This window comes from Podarcis muralis, chromosome 9, assembly GCF_964188315.1.
Source record: "Podarcis muralis chromosome 9, rPodMur119.hap1.1, whole genome shotgun sequence".
Classification (NCBI taxonomy): Eukaryota; Metazoa; Chordata; class Lepidosauria; order Squamata; family Lacertidae; genus Podarcis; species Podarcis muralis.
Genome location: NC_135663.1, coordinates 55,795,328 through 55,816,205, shown reverse-complemented (window position 1 = coordinate 55,816,205; position 20,878 = coordinate 55,795,328). Strand labels below are relative to the sequence as shown.

The 20,878-nt window shown below is 42.1% G+C and overlaps 1 protein-coding gene across 1 annotated transcript in view; it reads left to right on the top strand.

The window, feature by feature from the left end:
* Positions 1–20,878, top strand: part of SGCZ (sarcoglycan zeta) — a 587,076-nt gene that overhangs the window by 342,835 nt on the left and 223,363 nt on the right. Inside the window, exon 2 of the mRNA XM_028743817.2 lies at positions 6,983–7,177. Coding sequence (XP_028599650.1) covers positions 6,983–7,177 — 195 coding nt within the window. The remainder of the gene's footprint in view (positions 1–6,982; positions 7,178–20,878) is intronic.

Genomic DNA, 20,878 nt, shown 5'->3' with positions numbered 1-20,878 from the left:
TAGAGTGTCTATTTTAAAAGGCTTCTCCCCAAGCTATTGTGACGAGTTTCATGGCTCACATGGCTCAGAGTCTCCACGCAAGCACAAAATAATAATCTGATCTATATACGGATGGGGGTTGAGTCACGTGTCCTCGTCCCAACATCATATTTTTGTTGAGAATAAATTATCCAGGAAAGGAAGATACAAGGGAATGTTTATTGGCTTATCTCTGCCTGGGTATCGATGAGCACTTGCCACCGTGTGCTTGAATAACCAGGGATCTGTGTTATCCTGCCAAGTGGTCAGGAGAACTTTCCCCTGCATCAGGTGCTGACAGCTGGTAGTTGAGACAGATAGGTAGAAACAGCCCAAATGGCAGCAAGTCTTTATCGGATGCTTTGTGGAAATATAAATCATGTGAAGCCATAGAATGTCATATGGCCTCAGTCCAGTATACCCGAAGGAGCGTCTCCACCCCCATCATTCTGCCTGGACACTGAGGTCCAGTGCTGAGGGTCTTCTGGCGGTTCCCTCGCTGCGAGAAGCCAAGTTACAGGGAACCAGGCAGAGGGCCTTCTCGGTAGTGGCACCTGCCCTGTGGAACGCCCTCCCACCAGATGTCAAAGAGATAAACAACTACCAGACTTTTAGAAGACATCTGAAGGCAGCCCTGTTTAGGGAAGCTTTTAATGTTTAATAGGTTGTTGCATTTTAGTGTTCTGTTGGAAGCAGCCCAGAGTGGCTGGGGAAACCCAGCCAGATGGGCGGGGTATAAATTATTATTATTATTATTATTATTATTATTATTATTATTATTATTATTATTATTATATAAGACCACAGAATGCCATGTGGTTTCTTGAAAGGCAGCTGCACCAGTACTTAGCACTGTCAAACCACCAACCAAATCTGAGCACATTTCAAATTAAATGAAAGTTGTGCTCAAGCTCCATTTCAGATTTTCAGGTTCCAAGTTGTTCTTCAGCTCCCCCAAATTTGAAATCTGGATTTTGAAATTACAAATGATATGTACTAGTGGTAGACCCTTCAAAGGACCTTATAAGTTCTTAGTGCAATTAAGAGAAACCCCCATGATCCCCTTTTAGGCATGCTCATAACTATTGTTTGCAGCCTCTTGTTCCAGGCCATAAGCTCTCTTCTGTATTTCACAAGCGTTACAAGGTGGTGGCTATACCTGTTAGTTACTAAAATCAAGAACTTTTGCTTAAGAAGTAAGTTAACTGGCAGGGAAGGGATGACTAGTGACTGGACCCAAACCTAAAAGGGATTGGGCCCAACTTAAAAAGGGGTGAGCCTTTTTGAAGGAGTGGGGAGGAAGTTCACAGTTCTGAACTCTTCCCAACTGGAAGTTCACCCCATAGCAAAAATTCAGCTGGTCCAACTTGTGTTTGAGAACAGTTACAGATAGGTAGCCGTGTTGGTCTGCCATAGTCAAAACAAAAAAAAATCCTTCCAGTAGCGCCTTAAAGACCAACTAAGTTGGTCTTTAAGGTGCTACTGGAAGGAATTTTTTTTGTTTTGTGTTTGAGAAGTCACTTACAGCACTGCAGAAATTATTATAGCACCAGAGGGAAATGATGGAGTGTCAGTGGATGCGTGGCAGCCAAGGATAGAGAAACCTATTAATTTTGGTACCTCAAGTTTCTCATTTCTCCAATCTTAAATCTAGTTCTCCACAGTTGCGTGTCGAGGTCCCCAAGCCACCCCAAATAAACTCACACTTCACACATCAATTTTGTTTAAGGTTTTTGGCATGATTTTGGTCACAACTTTATTTATAAATACACACATGTAAGTGGTTGCTTAGGCATTGGTTATGACTATCTGTCCTTGCCCCAGGGACAGAACTGACTTCCAGATTCCAGCAGAAGCCAGTCAGGGAAAACAATATTGGGGATAAATATTGGGCATCAGACCCTCACTTCTCACCCGCATGCTCCTGGGGGCTTGCAGGACCCAAGCCCGATGCCAGGGACTTGGACAAAAGGATGGCAAGCCCCTGGATTCCTTTAACGGAATTCCCTTGCAGCACCACCATTGGAGGGGGTAGGCACTTACCCCTCCACCAACCAATTTTAACCAATGCCTAACCACCAACCTTACAAGTTGGGACGATTTGCTACGCAGTAGACAAAAACCAAATGGAACCAGCCAATCAGCCAAATGGACAAAATTCCTACCAGGCCCCTGCCCCCAAAGCAGGCGACCCCATGACAGGCATAGCAAGGTCAAGCAAAGAACCCCCCCCCCCAATTCAGGGAGGGTGGGCGGGTGATCTGGTGCACACAGCCTAAGAGGATGCCCAAAGCTGCGTGTCCAGTATTTAAAACATTTGACCCCTTCTCCAAATTGGCAACAACGAAATATCCCCAGAGACTCGAATTACCCAATCACTGCCTGTGGCCATCCAAATGTATCTGCAACAATCTCTCTCTCTCTCTCTCTCTCTCTCTCTCTCTCTCTCTCTCTCTCTCTCATGAAAATCTGCCATTGTTTAATTGAACATTTCCGGTTTGTGTGCAGTTGCATAATATGAATATTATTGCAAAGCAATTTCCCCTGAAGTAATGCAGTATTCACTCTGCCTTTCCTTTACAGTGGTACCTCGGGTTAAGTACTTAATTCGTTCCGGAGGCCCGTACTTAACCTGAAACTGTTCTTAACCTGAAGCACCACTTTAGCTAATGGGGCCTCCTGCTGCTGCTGCGTCGCCGGAGCACGATTTCTGTTCTCATCCTGAAGCAAAGTTCTTAACCTGAAGCACTATTTCTGGGTTAGCGGAGTTTGTAACTTGAAGCGTATGTAACCTGAAGCGTATGTAACCCGAGGTACCACTGTATATTCTCTTGAGAAAGGGCTTTGTGTGTCAGCCTCATCGCAGCTAGCATTTTCCTAATTGTTTCATGGCAATCTCTCAAAGGCAGCAGGAGCTGGTCCATTGGGATGAATGGGGCACTGACTGCCCCACCACCCTCAACCTTTCCTCAAGCCAGACCCCACTTGCAGGTGTATGACTCGCAGCCAGTCAGGTGGTGGCTCCCCTGGACATTGGCTCCGCCTACTTTTGGTCCCTCTACTTCTGCCTTACCTGCTTCAGTGGCTCCAAGCGTCATTGCTAAAAGAAAATTCCATTCCCACCATGGCTCCTTTCTCTGCCCCAATTGCCTTTTAGCTGATACAGTAATTGAATACATCTTGCTTGTTGCAGAAAGGATAACATTTCCTGTTTGGGTGGACATGTTTGAAAATTCGGCAAATGTTTGATACATAAACAGCATGTGTTAGCACTTTGGAGAGAGAGAGCATATGCTTATTGGTTTGTTCCTTAAATTTGAGACATCGTTTCTTACACTGAAAGGTCGAAAACATTAATTGTATCGTGTCTTGTTAATGAGGAAAATGGCTCTAAAACAACAGAAGTCTTTCATTTCATTTTTGCCGGTCATTAATATTGAACCATTTTGTACGAGGAAAAAATGCAGGTGTGCATACTGAACAGATCATAAATTTTTGTTAGAATAAAAGGATGTGGAAATGAAGGGATACCGTAAAAGTTAATCCAGAAATCATTAAAGCAATTTTTGCTAAATACCAGAAGATTAGCAATCTAGTGAATACATGTGCCCTGACATTCTCAGTTATTAACTTTCTAAATTACCATATATTGAGACTAGCTTGAAATGAAGACTAGAATTGTTTTAATTGAGAACAGTGAACTATTTTCCCCTGGAGATTTAATCTGCGTCATTTGCTTTCCCCCTCCTGAGTCTGGAGGAGAGTGAAAGGACCAGTAGCTGAGTCCATCATTTCTTTGCTTCTGGTCCCAGTTGCTTCAACTATTAACCTTTATTTAGAGCCAGCTCTGAGCAATGTAAATGTTAGAGAGCCTAGCTAAGGCCTTGCATCCCAGGCTAAGTGAGGAATGAAAGTCTCTGGCCTGATTCTGGAAGAAATGTAACTTGGACATCTGAGATGGGGCCAGGATGCATCCCCACAACCATTTTATTCACAAGAAGCCCCTTTATGCAAGAAATGGCATTGCGATCAGTTGCAAGAACTGGAGGCGGTAGTTGGCAAAGATGGAAGCTAAAGTCCAGCAAGTTGCGCCCCTCCCAGCTGTTAATATGTCTGAAAGAAAAAAATAGCACTATCAGACCCTCCAAGTGTCCCTATTTTCCAGGGACAGTCCTGGATTTACAGAAGCCATCCTGGTTTCTTCTGTTTTGATCCTGTAATGTCCTGCTATTCCTTAGGACATCCCCATTTTCATCAGAGAAATATTGGAGGCAATGGAGTTATGAGACCCCTGACCCAAGGAGATAAGTAACTATACAGCCTTTAGAAGACACCTGTAGGCAGCCCAGTATAGGAAAGGTTTTTTTTTTAAAAAAATGTTTAATGTTTTATTATGTTTTTATATGTTGGAGTGGCTGGGGCAACCAAGTCAAATGGGTGGGGTACATGAAATTTATTACGGTCAGAGACCAGCTTGAGAAACACAAATGGAACTACAATCCCAATAGCAAAACAAACATTTAAAACAATATACAACAATGGATTTTAAGTTTAAAAGTGCGATAGGCATATAAACACATAAAAACTTTAAAATAGACTACCTTAGAGAGATGACCCAATGTTGCCCATGGATCCTATGGGTGGGGTATTATTATTATTATTATTATTATTATTATTATTATTATTATTGGACATCCCTATTTTCATAAGAGAAATGTTGGAGGGTATGCAATATATGTTAATGGCAGGAGTCTAGCAATGGAGGGGACAAGGGGATGAGCTGCTTGTTTGGGGGAGCATTTGCCTCATCTCTGGTACCACCCATGTTTTGGTTTCTCTTTCATCTTTCCTGCTTGCTTCTGCTTTAACAAGCCATGACTGACGTTGTTAAGAAAAAGATCCTGTTTAAGCTTATAGCCGTGTCTTCTGTGAGGTGAGGCAAAGAACCAGCTCTGCAACAGACAGAGGAGCGAATGGTCTGACTCAGTGTGAGCCAGTGCCTTATGTTTCTGCGGCTGAGGGAACACTGTGTTGCATTCAGGTCCCGCTGCTGAGCTTATCAGCAGCACATCAGGTTGGCCACAGTGAGCACAGGATGTTAGTTAAAAGGGGATTTGGTCTGATCTGGCAGGGCTCTTATTATGCTCTTGGGAAAAGGGAGTGTTGGTGGTATTGTAATCCGTCACATGGGAGCAATGCAGGAGGGAGAAGAAGAGTGCATTGAGGTGGACTTGATTATCTACACAGACTCGGGTTTTTCGCGGTGTTTGAACACCAGCCAAATGTATAGCAAGTACTTGAGTATTTAATTCATCCGTATTCATACATACTTCTTCCCTTGTTTTTCACTTCTTCATGCAAAATGATGTTTTGGAAACCATTTATTTTGCACTCGAAGGCAACGCAGAAGTTTTCATTAACATTATATATGGTAAAACGAAGTCTGAGCTGAAGTAGGCACTGAGATTCCTATTGAGTTTAATGGATCCAAGATTTCATTTATTCATCTTATTTTGTCTTTTTAATTTAGCTTCCCTCCTTTCAGCTTTGTAATACAACACACACACACATTTGTATTGTATAATTACAACCAATGATGGGAGGGAGAAAGATACTCCTAGTGAGAACGGGGAAGCGGTGCAACACTGTAAAATGCTTGCCAAATGGGGGGAAATTAATGTAAATCAAATATGATGCCCTTGCAACAAAATCCTATGCATATCTAATCAGAAGCAAATCCCATTCTGCTCTATTGACTTACTCCTGAGTAACTGTGTCTAGGATTGCAGCCATAATGCACTATTGCAGGCATCCCCAAACTTGGCCCTCCAGCTGTTTTGGGACTACAATTCCCATCATCCCTGACCACTGGTCCTGTTAGCTAGGGGTGATGGGAGTTGTAGTCCCAAAACAGCTGGAGGGCCGAGTTTGGGGATGCCTGCACTATTGCATTGTTTACCATGGTGATAAAAAATTGTAGGATGGTGTTGATGATGATTATACTCCACCCATATGGCTGGGTTGCCCCAGCCACTCTTGGCAGCTTCCAAAATAATATATAAAAACACAACAACAACAACAGAACATCACACATGAAAAGTATCCTAATACAGGGCTGCCTTCAGATGTCTACAGAAGGTTGTATCATTATTTATCTCTTCGACATTTGAAGGGAGGGCATTCCACAGGTTGGGCACAACTACCAAGAAGGCCCTACTTCTTATACAAAAGCAAACTTGTTCTCCTGGCATGTGGACTCTAAGAGAAGTGCTTATTGAAGAAACTCTTAAAATACATTGGATAGGTCCATTAATATAGTTTTTGGCCTGACAGCTGCATTCACCCTTGATCAACCCTCTAGGTTGTGGGTGTGGTCAAAGTAAGTAGCTTTGGATGCCACATACAGGACACATGACATGGCCCCCTTCTCAGCTGATCCCTGCAGATTATCACCATCATTTGATGAAATGATAAATCTGAAGACTGGGGAAGGGATATTTTGCAGACAGTTCCATATGGAAAGTGTTTCCGGAAGGCAGAACACTTGTAAAGTGCTTCGGGTGTGTGTGTGTGTGTGTGTGTGTGTGTGTGTGTGTGAAATATTAATCCAGATATGTCTGTAGTTTTGATCCTCTTTTGAGTGGTTTCTTCTTTAATTCTCATTATGCGTGTTAACTCTCTGAAAATTTATGCCTGTATTATATGGCTAAAGCGGGGGAGGGGGGTAAACATTGATGGTTAAAGGGGGGGGAACCAGGTGTGTTATTTTCCTACTGTATTTGATTTGATTGTGAAAACTTGAAAATTAATTAATCACACCATCCAACAAGAGGGAGAACTCCTTTGGGAGTTCATTAGTTGAAACCTGCGACAATTGTTCTAGACAAAGTCCTATTTAAATGGTATATTTGATTGAATATTCAGATACATACTTAATGATATTTTTATTTTTTTATTTTAATAGATGACACGAGAACAGTATATACTGGCAACACAGCAAAACAATCTGCCCAGAACAGAAAACACTCAGCTTTATCCAGTAGGAATTTATGGTTGGCGAAAGAGGTGCCTATACTTCTTTGTCCTCTTGCTATTGGTTACCATGATTGTTAACTTAGCAATGACGATATGGATACTGAAAGTAATGAATTTCACAGTGGTAAGTAACACTAAGATTTGTTTTTTTGTTTGTGTGTATATACATGACGGTCATTTGGTGTCAGTTTTCAGGGACCTCTGTTTATTAGTTGGATGGCAAATTACTTTTTATAGCAGGCGCACCATTTCAGTTTTCAGTGAGGAGGACAAAGGGATATGGGGGGACTCTGGTTGGTGGATTAACCCACAGCATAGTTTAACGATTAGCTCTTCAAGATGGAGTCCAACAAAACTAGTCTTGTTTTAAGAGCATTCAGTTGTGCCTACATTCTTACAACATTATTCTAATCCAGGAGTGGAGAATTTAATGGCTCCAACTCCCATCTTGCCCCAGTATGCCTGTCCAATGGCTAGGGATGATGGGAATTGTAGTCCAATAACATCTGGAAGCTGAGAGGTTCCTCATCCCTATGCTTAGACCCTTCCATGTCCTCTTCACATCACTTAGGTCTCCAGTCTGGTGAGGTGTTGGTGTTTTTTACCTTCCATGCCTACAATGATTTGTGGCAGCTTTTCATTCTCCTCTGATTCTCTGTTACAGTGGAATGATTCCATCAACATTTTGCATAGGCAAGTAGTCCCTGGGTGTGCAGAACCATAAAGCTGGCCAGAAACATGACTGTTCCTGAGGAATAATCATGAGGTCCTGAAACAGAGGGCGGGCGATTAATTCTTGGCCCCCTCCCCACTGTTCTAATTCAGTTCCCCTGCTATTCAGAAATTATGTCTACTATGGAATGAATAGCACATTGATACCAAATCATAAAGCACTGCAGATTTATTGTGTAATTTTAAAAAGGAGATGTACTGTCTTCCCCTTGGTTTTTATTTGATAGAGTATTATTTTGCCTTAGAGAGGTGTGTTCTTTTTAGATGTTTTTATCATACAAATCTATGGAATATACACTTTGACAATCCCTTGGTTTTATTATTCATACGTATATCAGGGTATATTATGGGCACAATAATTTTTATTTTGAAACGTAGTGTCTTCCTCATCTCTATAGATCTACATTGTCTTGTTTATGTATTAAAATTAGGGGTGTAATGACTGTGCTAAGATGATTCAGTGATCTTGCTCAGTTAAGAATTATTCCTATGTATTGGGGGTGGGGGAAAACCAAGAGTACAGAAACGACCAAATTCAGAGCCTGCTAAAAATACAGCGAAAGCAATTGTGTCCTTTGTCATGATACATTTAAATGTTTCTTGCCTGCATTTTAAACATTTTCTTGATCTGGCCATTTCTGTATTTTGATGCACAGTGTTGGTTGTATCAAATGGAATGTATTGCAATGATAGGTATCAAAGCAATGAGGACTCTGTAAACTGACCACAGTGACATACTCTCTCCCTTTCAAAAGTGGAGCTGAAGAATCCTTTACATTTCCGCAACAGTAGAAAGTTACATCTTTATTCAGTGAAGCTAGTGGTCAATAGGCTGGAGACAAATATAATGTTTGACTTCATGCCTGTATAATTTACATTTAACTTTTGTGGGGAAGGTTTTTAGCTTAGGTTTTAAAATGCTTAGGAGACCACAGAAGAGAGGCCTGTAAATATCTCTTTACAGCTGGATATGGAGAGGAGTGCTCAAATATGACAGCTAAAAAGAAAATGGCAGCTGCCAGGATATCAGAGCTGTGAGAACATTCTAGTGAGTTCCCCTTCACCCAAAATCCTATGTCCTCACCCTCAGTCTCTGATGGTTTCTTTACAAACCTCTATAGGCACAAACCCTATAAAGCAGACACTTATATCAAAAACCCAAACAAGTGCAGGTGACTTCAAATATTTCATTAGTATCATCATAAGAACAATAAAATTCTTCTTAAATTGATGGTTCTCATTGAATCTATTGTGTCTCCTGACAATGGCCAATCAGATTCCTCCAGAAAGATGACAAGAAGAGAAGGATGTCAATTCTTTCTTTTCCTCAGAATGATCCCTTGCAACATACATTCTTGGCAAGTGAAAATGGTGGCTGCCTGTCAATCAAAACTACAAGGACATTCTAGTGATAATAAGTTTCTGGGCGGCTCCCAACAAAATATAACAAAACCACAATAAAACATCAACCATTAAAAACTTCCGTGAACAGGGCCACCTTCAGGTGTCTTCAGATCACCCCACAACCACCTCTGATGTGGGAAAGGAGCTTGTAAACTGCAAATCTTAAAAGCGTATGTTTCTCATTTGAATTGCATACTATGGAGGATAATTTGGGTGGGGTGATGGTACTCAGCTTTGCATTCTAACAATTTGAATATGGAAATCACAGTAGACAGGGCTGTTTAGGAATGGCACTTCAAAACACAGCTCCAGGTACAGAAGTCTTGCTGGAAAGTTTTCTTCCTATAGCATATTTTAGAATCATATTTCATATTTAGCGTACAAGATGATGAGTTGACTTCCTTCCCTGCCTGCAGACTAGAGGATTGAGGTCTTTGCTTCACTCGTTTAAGTTGTATGCATGTGGCTACAGTAATTATACAAATGGAGGCTTAACGATTTCCAAAGATAACATTTGAAGTCTAATGCACTTTATACCTAAATCCAGTCTTTCATGACTGTACTGGCTATGGAATTTCAAGAAATCACTTAGCTAATGTGGATTTTAACTGCCCCTTCAGTTCTAAATCCAATTAGATTGTACACAGTTGACAAGTGAAAATTAATCTTTAATCCTCCTTTGTTACTCTGTGAGAATGAACCAGCATCTTTCCTTCCCTATTCAGAAAGGAGCTGTAGAAAGCACTGAAGGAAAATAAATTAAGAGTGATATTAAAAAGCAAGAAAAGAAAAGTGTAAATTGTTCGGGGAACCTTATTGATCTGCCACAATTAGATCTCACTTTCATTATTGCTCTTTGCTATCCCTCAAGTGTGGATTCATACTTGTTAACATTTTATGTTTGAACAAGCTGAACGTGTTGTTTTCAGATGGTTCTGTTCTCAGGAAGATTGACAGGATGGTTTGCGGGGGTTTTTATTACTATACAGGAGCTATCAGATTGTCCTTTCCAGAATTTATACTTTATGTGAGATGATTAGCTTTTGTTCTTCACATGGAGGAATACATAATAGTTTTACACGGCAGTGAGAGATTCCAGGGGTACCAGATGCCTACCTAGGTTCTGTGTTTCCTTTTATGAAATGAGGCTGTGGTCCTTTTAGTATAGTGGAGGCTGTGGTGTCTTTATTTACACAAATATACAACTTGAGCCTATGATGAACAGGTACATTTCGTACTCCAAGAGCCTTATTCCATAGCCCCAGCATCCTTGGATTTAAGCAACCCCAACCATTGCTCTCTAATATTGCTCTCTGACCCCTTTCTCTCCAGCCTGCAGCTTACTAACTCTGTTGTTTAACTCCTAACTCTCTCTGCACCCTAGGTTTTCAACCAGTGTGTCGTAGTACTTGGGGTGACTTGAATGATGTTCAGGGGTGCTGCAAGCAGCTCTCCCTCCTTCCTTCCTTCTCAGAAGTTTTTTTTTAAAAGAATTCTGAAGGGCTACATTTTTATTAAAAAGTATTAACCAAATGATATATCTGAACTTGTCCAAATAGAGGAGAGGAGATGAGGCTGTGATGATGTGAGGGACTGAGATTTATAAATGCATATAGGTCAGCAATAATCTTTATACACACACACAAACACTGTTTTTTTCTGGGGGGGGGGGTTACACAGGGGCACACATACCCCTAAACATTTTGTGAATCTTTGTACTTTTGTCTATTTACTGTATTTATTTTTCCTGACTTGCATTATAAAATGGCGATTTTCTTGAGTCAAAATGAGAGTACCCCTAAACATTTTTAAAGAAAAAAGCACTATATATACCGGTATCACTTTTAAATAATGGACTCTTTGAAGTCCAGTTTTACCATCTACATGTCAGCATTTTCCTAAACAATGAGCTTCCACAAATGTTCAAAAGAAAATACTTGACTTTTGGTTCAGTTCCCTACCTGCGACCCTCAATATAACTGCTTTGAAGCTCAAATAATAATAATTAATTACTTGTTCCACTTGTCGTGTTAACAAGAGATACTTGGCTTAGCCAAGTTCTTTCCTCCTAAGTCCATTAGAGGTTTTTCTTTAGTCTTCTGGAGATAGCAAGTGGAATACAGATGAACAGATTCCTGGCAGATACTGATTAGGAAACACTGAGCTTAAGAGGAATCCACAGGTCGAAAGGAAAAAGGCGAAAAAAGCAAAGGTAGCTCTAGTTTAATATGCGGGTGAATATAATACATATTTTCATCCTTTCTTTTAATATTTCTACAATAGGCAACAACCCAACCGTGAAATAAAGATTACTGGGTAGGCTATTGAGGCAGCAAGAATTTAATTTTAACCAAATGAAACTATCCATTAAGCACTAATTTAGAGTCTTGTGGGATCACAGTGTCAATATGTTTTTCTTGAATATCCATGAACGATGGTGGTGATCTGGGCAGGGTCTTTTTGATGAAAGTGACTATCTACCTTTGCCAGAAAACATTTGTGTAAAAAAGGACCAACTCTCTCCCTATTCCCATTGTGGCTAAGTTCTTCCATACCCGCAATTGCCGGTGAGGTGGTTCAATCCCCTATTGTCCCCAAATCTGTGGGTAATTCTAAATATATTGGTGTGTATCCAGGTAAGCCATACTCAAGAGTAGGCCCATTGAAACCATGAACTGAAAACTTAGACATAACTTACTTAAATCATTTTATTTCAGTGAGTATGCTTTAAATTTGCCTTTGGCATAGACTTTACTACCCATTCCGTTTCAGAGCTCATAGTCTTATTACCAGACTTCTTCCCTCCACCCCAAAATGGGGATTAGGTACAAATAAAATTGTGGCTTCTCTTAATGGTGCAGCACAGGAGGGATATAATTTATAAAGGGTAGGTGGACATGGTGTGATTGAGGACACACTGTTCTGGACCTTCAGTTTTTGATATATGACATTCACTTAATGGTTTCCGTCCTCTGTATATACGTTAATGGCAGTATACCGTTGTATTATATTTTAATAGAATTACCTGACTTTTCCTTTCAAAATGCTAATGGAATTACATCATTGCATTGTGTCTGCAGTGCCTCAATTGCTGTTATTTGCAGCCCATGTCCATCAAATCCTCACAGATGAATCAAGTACAGTGTGTTTCTGTAGCTCTCCCAGAGCCTGCAAGACTCAGAAATGCCACCATCTAGATGAAAGGAGAAAGTGTCAGATCTTATTCCATTTGGTGTTATCCTTCACTGCAAAGGAAATGTAAACTTATTGTCAATGGACAAGCGCTAGAAAAAGGAGAATACCTTCCACCGCATTTCAGGCTGAAAAGCTCTATATAACAATGCTTGAAAAGAAAATGCAAACTTGACCCTGTGATTTGGAAGTTTCCCAGAATGCCGACCCTGAACTTTACTTTCCCCTTGCATCAAAGTCTCTTTATTTGACATTTTGAATAAACAATGACCGCTCCCCACATTAAATGGGGGGCGCCCTTTGTGTGGTCGCGTGCAGCCCCCTGGACCCTATGCGGCTCCATTAGCACAGGCTTTGCTTCGCATTCCCCAGATGGGATACCTAGAGGTCTCCGCCTACCTCAGCCAGTTGCCCAATGCCGCCTGGGGAGGTGTTTCCAAGGTGTTCAGGCCAGGTAGGGGGAGGGGCCACCCTGCCCACACAATAGGGGGAGGAACATACCTGGAAATTGTCAGTTGGCTCCCAATATGCTTGGCATATGTTGCCAGTTGTATTGTAGCTAGTATTGGTCTGAATACTGCAGCCAGTGTTGATCAAGGGTATTAAAAATTACTGGGCACAAAGCAATCTCTTTTAAAATATGTTCATTGGGATTTAGTACTTTGCATTGCTTCAGAGACGCGCTCTCTCTCTCGCTGTGTGTGTGTGTGTGTGTGTGTATTCAAAGCACTTTTCTAACTGGTTATTAGCTTCGCTCTAAGTCAGGCATGGCCAAACTTGGCCCTCCAGATGTTTTGGGACTACAATTCCCATCATCCCTGACCACTGGACCTGTTAGCTAGGGATGATGGGAGTTGTAGCCCCAAAACATCTGGAGGGCCAAGTTTGGCCCTGCCTGCTCTAAGTAAACAGAGGCTTGGCAGTTGTTTGGGTTTTCCTGATTGGGATTTGTAGACTTTCAGAGTGAGCATGCATTTTGGACTCATGATCATCTCTTCGGATAGAGTGGTGCCAATTAATATGCATACTAGATACTTTCCCTCAGGTTTACTTGCCATCCAGCCACGAGTCCAGTGACTGGGCAGCCTCTCTGAAAATGTAAATCTGCTTACTCTTTACTCCTCCCTCTGCTTCTATAGGTGCCCATGGCTCTTCCTGCTCCAGCACTTCTGCAAACATGTTAAATAAAACCAGTCAAGTATTTTGGCTGAAGAATCACAGCCACTGGAAGGCACAATCAGTCCGCACTTAGATTTTTATTACAGGACAGTAATGAATAATGTTTCAAAACATGGGATACAGTGGTGCCTCGCAAGACGAAATTAATCCGTTCCGCGAGTCTCTTCATCTTGCGGTTTTTCCGTCTTGCGAAGCACGGCTATTAGCGGCTTAGCGACTTAGCGGCTATTAGCGGCTTAGTGGCTATTAGCGGCTTAGCGGCTTAGCGGCTATTAACGGCTTAGCGGCTTTAAGAAAAAGGAAACAAACTCGCAAGAACTCGCAAGACGTTTCGTCTTGCGAAGCAAGCCCATAGGGAAATTCGTCTTGCGGAACGACTCAAAAAACGGAAAACCCTTTCGTCTAGCGTGTTTTTCGTCTTGCGAGGCATTCGTCTTGCGGGGCACCACTGCACAGCCATGCAATGAACTTTACATAGAACATTTGTTCAGGTGTGGATGCCAGGAAGGAGCAAAGATACTAAAAGCAGAGGTCCCTGTATTCTGTGTGCTTTTCTCTGTTTTCTGAAGTTGACATTGTTTCAGATAGGAGTTTGTAGATTCTGTAGAAGCCTCGCTGAGATGGATTTTAAAAATTCAATCTTCACACATACCAAGCCTGTCCTAAGAGTCAAACGTTGACTATGACTAAATAGCTGGGTGAGCAAGGGCTTCCCTTGTACAGATGTCTGCACTGGATTTGCAGGCACCAAGAGGCAGTGGTCTTCACTGCATGCCGTGTAGTAAACCAGGCTAGGCAGGTTTGACTTTGGCATGAGCACTGTTACTATCATTATAATTCATGCAGGCTGTTGCTCTTGCATCCCTGAGGGCAGCAGCCTGGCAAAGCTGTGGGGGACTGGGTGATGAAGGCGTTGCATATGTCCCAAATGTGTAGACGCCATGGAGAGCGAGAGGCAGACGGACAGAGGGAGAGAGGGAGAGGCTCAACTCACTGCACATTGCCTTGGAAACACAACTCATCTGTGCTTCTGATTTCAGCTCCTCTCTGCAAAGGCACCCTTAGGTTCACGCTGACAAAATCGGACTGCGTTTATTTTGTTATCAAGTGCCTTGGTGTTCGTATTGTCTTAGCAGGTGTTTCCACTTGATTAAGAATATTTATTTTTGTAAAGTGGCAGGTATTGCAACTATTACATTGTTATCTTTGCTGCGTTGCCTGGCTTTCATTTGCTTTAACTTAATATTCAGCTCAGGAAGGGATGGTTATTCAGCATGGTAAATTACTGAGGAAACAAGTGACATGCTAGTATTTGTTAGGAAGTTTAGCTGCAGGGACCCAGTTCATGCTGCATGTGGTGCCATGGATGTCCTGCAGTTGAAGCAATATTTAACCAGGATATAAGCCTATAACGTGCAAAAGGAAAACACATTAACAGATTGGAACTCACAGTGAACACACACAGAACAACTGAAATTGGGTGGAAGTCATTTGTGTGACTCCCTTTCCTGTTTTATATGTTTAGCACAATTGTATAAGTGTGTACCGGCTACTAACGTTGCTGAAGTTTATAATTACCTGGGTCAGTATATATCACAATGGTATTATACAAATCTGTGGCTTGGCTGCATCTGGAATTCTGTGTACATTTTTGGCTACCTCACCTCAAAAAGGATATTGTAGAATTGGAAAAAGTTCAGAAAAGGGCAACCACGATTAGCAAGGGGGTGGACTCCCCTATGAGGAAAAGTTGCAGCATTTGGGAATTTAAGGTGAATTTAAAGGGGAACACGATAGAAGTTTATGAAATTATGCATTGTTTATTTTATTTATTTTGCTTCCTTGCTGGGCAAGTGAAGACAAACTACATTTCTCAAGGATCAGTATGATAGTGAGCATTCCCGTGACACCATCAATGTGCACGTATCAGCATTCCAAGTGAGGGAAACTGGTGGCGAGCTTTTCAGAATTCTCACTGAGGGCTTGTCAGTATGAACTAGTCCTGAATCCAGCTAAGGAAAGCTCACCATTCAGTAATATCTCTTATACAGTGGTACCTCAGGTTAAGTACTTAATTCGTTCCGGAGGTCTGTACTTAACCTGAAACTGTTCTTAACCTGAAACACCACTTTAGCTAATGGGGCCTCCCGCTGCTGCTGCACTGCTGGAGCACGATTTCTGTTCTTATCCTGAAGCAAAGTGCTTAATCTGAAGCACTATTTCTGGGTTAACAGAGTCTGTAACCTGAAGCGTATGTAAGCCAAGGTACCACTGTACTTCTTTGGGTGTGAAGCGACTCTAGGTCACAGATGGGCAACCTGTGGCCCAGGAGTCACATGTGGTCTTTGACTGAAGTCAGAAAGGAATTACTCTCACTTGCTTTCCACAGCAGTAGCTGTGGTTTGTTGAACTAAGAGGTGGAAGCTCTGAATACTTATTTGAGAGTAATCAAACACAGTAGTGCTTACTTCCCACTAGAGCTACATAGGGTAGGAAACTCTAATCTGAGGTAGCCATGGTGAAGATTGAAAAAGAGTGGTCTTTATTCTGAATTAGTTAATCCAGAACAGTTTTGTCTCTGCCTCTACCCACCACCAGCTTTTGGCCCCTGACAGGTTTACCTCAAGGGAATGTGGTTCTTGACAGAAAAACAGTTGCCCACTCCTGGTCTAGTCATTTTGGCTTTCTGAGTATACACATGGGGTGGAAAGGTGTTTTAAAGACCTTAAGGGAAGGAAAATGTGGGGACATTATATAAATTTGGTTAGCTTTGTGTTTAAAAGAAAGATACATTCTCTGATGTTTGTGATTGCCACAAGGCCTTGTATTATTATAATGTTACTAGGGGCTCCTGCTCACTCCACTCAGCAACCCCCCCCCCCCATCCATCAAGCCCTCCCTTACCCTCTACCTGGCCATCCCATACTTCCTTTTACACCTGACCAAACCCACTCCAGCGATATTCACCTGGGCCACCTCCCCCCCCCCCCCACTGCTTGCCTGTCTACCGTTTTGTTGTTGCCGCTGCTGCAGCTATTGGCAGCCACCTGAACTGCAGCAGCATGGCAACAGATGTACAATTATATTATATAGTAAGATAAGCCTGTTTAGCAGGGGATGCTAGGTAACAGGTTCTGGAAGAGAAGAGAGAGACTGCTTTAAGATTTAGTAGGTTGGGCTTTGCCTTGGATCAGGCTAGTCAGGATATTACCAAAATGCATAGAAGAAGACATATGCCCTAATGACAGAATTCTCTGAATAGCTCCTCCCTTTTATCAGGAACTTTGCAGGGTGAGGTAGTAGTCCCTTTTTTTCTTAAATGGAGAGTGACTATAAAGTTATATCATGCACTTACGCTACACTACAATACAATACACACTAACCAGTGAATAAGTTCCAGTGAAAACAATGAGATTTACTTCCTAGTAGGCAAGAACAGGATTGTATTATTGGGGGGGGGGGCTTTCTAAATAAGGGTTCTGCAGGGTTTTTTTTTGGGGGGGGGAGATACATTCATCGTTGCAGAAAGAATCTGCCAGATAAAATTCTGCCTCTTTTCCTCACATCTTCATGTATTTATTAATCCTTTGAGTAGCAAGAACAATTAACCTCTAACTTCAGCTCTTTTTGTCTTGTTTTTCCTCTAGTCATTGTGCTGACACATGTTATTACATCCAGACCTCTGTTGTGTGCTGGAAAGAGGAGCTCTTGAAACACTATCCTTTCCCCAAGGGCATCTGTCACCTTGTCATTCTGAGGTCTGTTCTACTAACTCATGTGCATTTGAAACTTTAGCTTTTGATTCCGTGCCATTTAGCGAAGCTCCATTTTGCATTCCGGTTCATACGGTTATTGGGGGATGGAGGAGATAGGCAGCACGCAGGTTTTATATATGCACAAGTTCTCCATGAATTAAATAATTGTGAGGTGACAGGGTGCCTGGTTTGGTGTTTCTTTGCAATCAGTTTCAATTAATGTTACTAACTGGTGTTTTCTGTCTTAAGTGGCAAACCTTAAATGGTAAGCTTAGGCAGTCTGATCTCAGACAGATCAAGTAGGAAAGGATGGGTGTGATGTCTAGCCACCTGCTCCACCTGTGTGCATCAGTGATTGATCTAATACAAGGGGAAGGGACATAGATCCTTTATCTGCATCACTGAACACATTATGGGAGGTGAGCATTTTGGCTTTCTGCGGGCTAAACAACATATTAGGTTATTTGCTATACAGTGTTACCTCGGGTTACGAACTTAATTCGTTCTGGAGGTCCGTTCTTAACCTGAAACAGTTCTTAACTAGAGGCATGCTTTCGCTAATGGGGCCTCCCGCTGCTGCTGCCATGCAATTTCCGTTCTCATCCTGGGGCAAAGTTCTCAACTTGAGGTACTACTTCCAGGTTAGTGGAGTTTGTAACCCGAAGTGTTTGTAACCCAAAGCTTTTGTAACCCAAGGTACCACTGTATATTAAAAAGCATGCTTAAACTAGCTTCTCTTATTTTGATGGGAGAGAGACTACAGGGGCCCTGATCCAGAATGTTCTCCTGAGCCAGGCCCCATCTGCAGTGTATATTTAAAACAGCACCATAACACTTTAAACAGTTGTGGTTTAACTGGGAACTGTAGTTTGTTAAGGATGTTGAGAGTTGTTAGGATACCTCTCTTCCTTTCCCGGAGCTGCGATCCTCAGAGTGGTTTAACAGCCAGCCCCTCTTTCCAGGGAACTGTAGCTGTGTGAAGGAAAGAGTGTTTTTCTAACAACTCTCAGAGCAAACTTAACAAACTACACGTCCCAAGTTTCTCTGGAGGATGCCATAGCTGTTTACAATGGTATGATAGTGCTTTAAGATAAAGGTAAAGGGACCCCTGGCCATCAGGTCCAGTCTTGACCAACTCTGGGATTGCGGCACTCATCTCGCTTTATTGGCCAAGGGAGCCGGCGTACAGCTTCCGGGTCATGTGGCCAGCATGACTAAGCCACTTCTGGCGAACCAGAGCAGCACATGGAAATGCTGTTTACCTTCCCGCTGGAGTGGTATCTACTTGCACTTTGACGTGCTTTCGAACTGCTAGGTTGGCAGGAGCTGGGACCGGTAGCAACGGGAGCTCACCCCGTTGTGGGGATTCGAACCGGGAAGTCCTAGGCTCTGTGGTTTAGACCACAGCGCCACCCGCGTCCCTTATGATAGTGCTTTGGGTAGAGTGGAAATAAGGCCCACATGCTGGTTTCCTGCCAAAATCCCTCTGACTCTTGTAGCATATTCTGGGACAGATAAACAGCAGCTCGGGGCAGTGCTGGATCTACAAATTCTGCTATGGAGGCAAAAGTCTGCTTTCCCCCACTTCTGAATAAACTTTGGCGTGTGACTGTTCAGTACAACCCCTCAGACTAAACAAAAATCAGGTGGAGAAGTGGAAGCATCAATTAATTTTAATAGTAGAGGGATTTCATGGGCTTGGGTGAGTTAGCTCCCAGAACCCCTTCAACTGCCTCCTTCACAGTATCAGCATCACTGGCAGCAGGTTTTAATCTTTTGTGATCAGCGGGGGGTTAAACCCACCTCATGTCAAACAGGCATAAGTAGAAGAGCAAGTCATTTAACCATACACTGGTGCCCAGTGTTGTCACCAGGGCATAAGAGCTCAGGCACCCAAAGCACAGCAGGGCCAGCATTTCACATTTTTACGTAAATGAACATCTGTAGCTCTGTGATTTTCCACTTCTTCTATTTCTTTCATGGAAACTGGCAAGGAGTTAGTGTGAGTCTGGAATCCAGCAATTCAAGGGGCGAGAGTCTTCTGTATCTGCCGTGCCTAATGGTTGAAAAACTATGTGCTCCATTGGGAGCAAATCCTCTCTGGCATTGCCCTGTAGTCTCAAAAAGAGTATTACTTTGGTGACTAGTTTGGTCCGTAGAGAAATATGCTGTAATTAAATTGTCTTTCGAGGTGTTTTGGGCTCCCTCTTAAACTTGCGCGAACTAGCATTTATTGATTTCTTTAATTTTAAAAAGGAATTAACTATTGCCTCTGACACAACATTTGCTTTCAAGGAAATAAAACTGCACCAGATAAAGATTTTGTTGGTAGAATGTGAAAGCATTTCTAAGGGAAATAATGAGAGATTTCAGATTCATGGTGTGTATGAGTGATAATTACCTCAGGTGCCTACAGTTCAGTTTAGAAGCGAGTCCGTTAAATAAATCAGCTGTACAAAAGGAACATGCCCTGAAAATGATTTTATTGGAATGGGTTTGTAAAAGGGAAAGCGTTTAAGGACATTTCCTCACTCATTGCTTCGTTTCATAAAATGAAAGTGAGCATGAATTACAGAATGTTTCATGAAAAGCTAATCTCAGCAGATATAGCCCACCACATTATTAGTATGTCTAGGAACGGGATTGCAAAGAGGAGTAAATGGGATGGCAAAAGGCAATTTAAGCAATCAAGGCCTATAAATATTTCACAATAGTGTGCCCTACTTATCTGAACATTTTGGCTGGGGTAGTATTTCAAAAGGTTGATAATAAGCCTATAAAATACAGCTGGTTATTAACAAAAATGAAAAGACTTCCTCAAATATTAATTGCTACATCATGGAGTGCATTCCATTAGCAACGCAGAGTGAACCTTTTTGTAAATTCTGTATTGATGGCTTGATAATTGCATTGGGAAACAGATTTTATTTATCAACCTGTTGCGAATTCCTCTGAAAACAATTAGAATAGTGTTCTCATGTGCTATGATCCTATCTTAAGCAAGGGTGTGTCTGGCTTTGTGGGAACTTTTGTTCTGTGCCGTTGTGGTTAGAGGGGCGTCAGTAAAATAAACCAGCTGTATGAAGAGATATATGCACAGTGAACTAATTAGTATAGAAAAGGACTTATAAAGGAACTGAACATTTTATTGCTTTTCATAGGAAACCTGCTACTTCTCTTTACCTTACGAGGGCAATGGTGATATTGGCAGGGTGAGAGACAAAGAGACAAGGAAGACAAGCACTAGCAAAGCTGATCAGGGTCTGTGGTAAAAGTTTCAGAAGCAAAGAACCAGACAGAAATGGGTTAGGTGTCACTTAAGGGAAGCCCATCCACCCCTCCCTAGATACAAATTTGTGAGCTTATTCCCCATGGAAAAATTTCATGTCATTCCGCCATGGTGTCACGTTGTGCCAGAAGCGGTTTAGTCATGTTGGTCACATGACCCGGAAAGCTGTCTGTGGACAAACGCCGGCTCCCTTGGCCTGAAAGCAAGATGAGCGCCACAACCCCAGGTGCCTTTGACTGGATTTAACCATCCAGTGGTCCTTTACCTTATAACT